Source organism: Hibiscus syriacus, unplaced genomic scaffold (genome assembly GCF_006381635.1).
Source record: "Hibiscus syriacus cultivar Baekdansim isolate YM2019G1 unplaced genomic scaffold, ASM638163v2 tig00112000_pilon, whole genome shotgun sequence".
NCBI lineage: Eukaryota > Viridiplantae > Streptophyta > Magnoliopsida > Malvales > Malvaceae > Hibiscus > Hibiscus syriacus.
The window spans coordinates 3,212,480-3,217,118 of NW_024063235.1; the positions used below are offsets into that span (position 1 = coordinate 3,212,480).

Genomic DNA, 4,639 nt, shown 5'->3' on the forward strand with positions numbered 1-4,639 from the left:
ATTCCTCCTCAACAACATTGGACTTTTTCAAATTTACTCTCGCTCTCTCTTTACCTATCGCGCTCATTCTCTCTCTATTAATTTTGTTGAAGGATATCTTTTTAAGTGCATTAAGACTTAGAAGAGATGAAACAAAATCCTTCACTTAAAGTGGAATTTTACAATCAACAACTAAGAATGAAATTGATAGAATTCAACCTACCAAAAACATCTGTTTGCTCTTTTCCAGTGTGAAATTGCACTTCAATAGCAGACCTCAAATGGCAATAAAAAGACCATGCATCACCTTTTTTGCTTGGTGATCACATATCTGAGACGTAACATAATAACAGTATATCAAAACAAAAGTGCAGTACTTATGAATATAAATTATCTGATACAAATTTTGAATAAAATTTTGATGCCGTAAAGTATCTTAAAAGTAGAAATGAACATGTGAGACAGATCCATACAGAGGGAAATGTTGCACATAATAGTTTGTTCACATTCCCAGAGGTTTTCTCAATCCACTCTTTTGTACGATCTACATGAAAAGGCCCCAGTCCTTTGCCGAGAACTGGGCTACTTTTTTCTCCAGATTCAGTCTTAGAGCTAATAGAATTGATTGATTCACCATTTACACTTTCTAGCACTCTTCTGCCCTCAGCCTTTAATGGCAATTGACGGAGTTCATCCAAGAATGAAGTTGTAGATTTTTGTACTTATTTGAATTATGGCCAAAAGAATCATCTTTGTACATATCAAGACCAGACGAATTGGCTTCATCTTCAAGTACTACCATAAGGTATTCAGCCAATCCCCTAATGGCTTGGTCAATAACTTCTACACTTCCAGCAGCCCCACTTATCATTGCTTTTGAAATGTGCAACACTTTGGAAAACTGACTAATGATACCAGGTAAGAAGAAAGCCAACGCATCTGCAGTACCTACCTGAAAAAGATGTAATATACCAACAAAATTAATCCAAGCTTCCATATGTGATGACACATTGTTGCAATAAAAGTCTAGAACTACTCCACTCAAATCAGATGACCTAAAACCTTTGCAAGGCCACAACCTTTACCAGTAGAATAGCCTTCATTCTTGCGTGATAAATAGTTCCACACTCTACTCATTTCCCAATCTAATTATTCCTACAAAGAAAATCCTCTTACAACTATAAACATTACGAATATATTTTTGCATTCATACCCAGATACATAAAGCAACTTGTATTCATAATGAAAGAGTATGTCTAAAACTTAAGGAATTTAGATTGCAAAAATGACAGAAGAAAACAGCTTAAATATCACATAAAGATGTTATTCTATTTATTTGAAGATTAATTTTTTCCTATTTCTATCATAAACAAGGCCACACTCAAATTTCCTTTATCAAACTAGTGATTTCTACTAAAAAACTAAAATCGTCTACTGGATGGAATCATTAGGAATATATGTCACTACAAGTTTTACAAATACATATGAACTACATGCAGGTAAATGCAAACAGTATGTCTCAAAAGTGAAATTTACATGGCAAAAGCAACAAAAAGCAGTGCTGTCAAGGGCACAAAGGACATTTTAGGCATTAGAACCCTTATATTGCTTCAAGCGCAAGGCACAAAAAAGTGCTACCTTCATGAAGGAAAGTGCAACATGTGTGTGCATATGTTTATGCTTTTGTGTGTGTGTGTGTGTGTACATAGATATAAAACCTTTTTTACTAGTCAATGTGCATTGCTCACATATTGAGAAATATAGATTTCAATGGTATCTCTTTCTTACTAGTAAATGTAGTATATCTAAAGAAAGAAGTGCTAAATAACAGGAACTAAAGAGAACTTCAATCAGGCAGGCCTTTTTTATGCCTATTGCCTTACAAATAAACACCATAGGCATGCACGTGATCAGATGGACCTCACCTGAAAGAATCTAAGGCGCTTTTGTTGTCTAGTGCTAAGGGGCAGGCATGCCTAGGCTCACGCCTTAACAACACTCCAGTTAGAAGAAAAGGCAAGATGGAATTTCTCCCATGTAAAAGTTTTATTCAAAATATGCAGGGTGTCCATTGTAGGCAGTTATGTTGAATGAAAGACAAAATGGAGAAATTAATAAGAAAAAGAAAATAATATGCTTCAAGAAGAATCCCCTTCTTAAGGATCTAATGAATGCACAAGTACGTACCTTAGCAACAAGAACACGTAGGGTTAAAAAGGCTTCAATACGAAGATTTGCACTGCCTCGATGTCCTCGTGTAGCCTCGGTATCAGCAGCCTTATCACAAGACACATATAAATTTGATATAAATAATTAAATGAAATGAATTGCCCAAAACAAAAAGATTAAATATACTCCAGTATAAGTATAGATAAAAGGGTATCAATGTACTTTGAGCAGAAGAGAACGCCAGTGTCCAACAGCAGCCGAAGCTGCTTCTGACTGCAAAAATGCTAGTAACATTCTCCTTGTTCCAAGTCAAACTTCAGAGTTCTATTTGACATCAGTAAGTCTCTAGTTTCTAAGAGCACTGGGAGATTAAGGCTTTGTTTGAACAAGCAGGACTGATTAGGACAATGAAGTAAATTCAGAAGCAAAGCCCTGAAACATTTGATAACTCCTTCACGAAACTCTTCTGATGCCTCAGATGAAGAAAGCAAAGCAGCATAAGTCAATTTTTTCAGATACACAACCATCTGAGACAAGAAAGCATTAAATTTCATTCAGATTAAATGAAAATATTCAGATATAATATGATCATCCTAATACATCTGCAAACAGGAAACCTAATATAGGCATCAACTTTCTCACAGAAATATGTTGTTTTTTTTTGGGTGGGGGGGTCACAATTTTCTCAAAGAAATAAGAAGGCAAATATTAAAAAAAAAACAAATTCCAACAATAAACCTCGTCATAGGAGACCATATTCATGCTGGAAATCAAGGGTTATTGAACTAAAACAAAAAAAAAAGGACGGATAAATTCCTAGCTGGGGACAGCACAAGTGCTACTAATCTTCAGTTTGAAATCATTTTCTAAAGGATAAATCTAATAGCCCATTACATTAATAAACATCAGTTTAATTATCATTTTTCCACTAGGTTTTTGTTTAAGAGAAGTATCATATGGTCTTGTGTTACATTTTTAAATATTAAAATAAAAATAAAAAACACATAACTTGTATGGATAAAAATATAAATCACTTTACTTTATATGAAACAAACCTATTTGAACACATGTTACATTTGAATTATATATATATATATATATATATATATATTCACCATTCAAGGTTCCCTAAGTCTGGGTTTTCTCATCTTTGCTTTTAATTCATTTTGTTTATTTTCCTGTGTTTCATTCTTTTAAGCAATCATTTGATATAAAGACTGACTTTTAGTTAACTTATAGTTTAGCTGCAAACGAGATGGTGCCTATTACTTGGTTGATGTATGCTTATCGCTTTATTACGAAGGGGATAAAAAAATAACAAACAACAAAAGCATTTCCTTCTAATAGCAGGTAGAACTCTATGCGCCATGATCTACATTGCATTCCCCATATTCAAATTCAAGGTATTAGACGCATGTACATATTTCAAAAGGTAAAATAAACAAAATATGAGAAAAATTTACTTAAATAGAGATGAAAAAAAAGGGGAGATTGACCTGATCCACAGAACCCAAATGGCATTTCTTGAGAACCTCTTCCAAGCACACCACCACTCCTTCTGCTACTTTATCACTTACTCTTTTATTATTATTACTTTCACTTTTATTCCGCGAACTTCTGCAATCAACTGCAGCATCCAGCAAAAGCAGCAATGGAAACCAAGTGTAGCTACAAAAAAAAGGAACACAAAAATCAAATTCAGTGTCATTAAAGTAATTGATTTCGTATGCTGTAATCCTAGAATCAACACGTAAGTAGTAAAAATAACAATCAAAGGAAGTCTAAAAAGCAATGGAAATAAGCATAAGAAGAAAGGAAGAATTGATTACTCAAAGAAGGACTGGAGAGAATAGGATGGGGAAGAGCGAAGCAGGGGAGCAATGCTGGAATAGAAGAGGCATGCTTTTTAGGGTTTTGGGAAAGCTCAAGAAGCTCCAAACAGTAGGGTTTTAGGTGTAAAAAGATTTTGCTTCTTTCATCATCTTCTTCTCCCTGCGACTCCGTGGAACCGAGAGAAATTTTAACAAAACTTTCCGCCATATCCATTCTGTTTCCGTAAAAAATCAACAAATATTAAAAGATAAAAACGGAAGAAAAGGAAAAGAAAAGAGGAGAGGTGAAGAGAAAATGCTAGACAGAGGAAGAAGGAGAGCGAAATGGGTTAAAACAGGGGTGTGGGTGTCCAAAGAGCAGCAGGGAATACGAGACTCGGGTTTGGAAGGATTACGGATTTTTTTATAAAAAAAATTGAGTTTAGGTTGGATTTTTTTTAAGGTAAGGTCGGATTGGGATTGGGATTGGGATTGGGTTCGGGTTCGAGTTTGAGTGGATGGTGAAAAACTCCTACCAAATATGATCTGAAGATAATAGTGTAATTTCTCTAAACAAATTATTATTTTTTTAATTAGGTCTTTAATTTTTTCAGGTTGGGTCGGGTTGGATTTATACTCTAAACAATGGGTCTAATCGAAGTTAGATAGAGGATATATAT

The 4,639-nt window shown here is 34.4% G+C and overlaps 1 protein-coding gene across 1 annotated transcript; it reads right to left on the reverse strand.

Annotated features, from left to right (window-relative positions):
* Positions 1-299: 299 nt before the first annotated feature.
* Positions 300-4,259, reverse strand: LOC120174128. The gene is made up of 5 exons (XM_039181090.1): positions 3,978-4,259; positions 3,645-3,816; positions 2,371-2,675; positions 2,167-2,256; positions 300-931 (listed from the first exon to the last, which is right to left on the reverse strand). The coding sequence occupies exons 3-5, from the start codon at positions 2,440-2,442 to the stop codon at positions 650-652; spliced, it is 444 nt and encodes a 147-aa protein (XP_039037021.1). The 5' UTR covers positions 2,443-2,675; positions 3,645-3,816; positions 3,978-4,259; the 3' UTR covers positions 300-649.
* Positions 4,260-4,639: the final 380 nt, after the last annotated feature.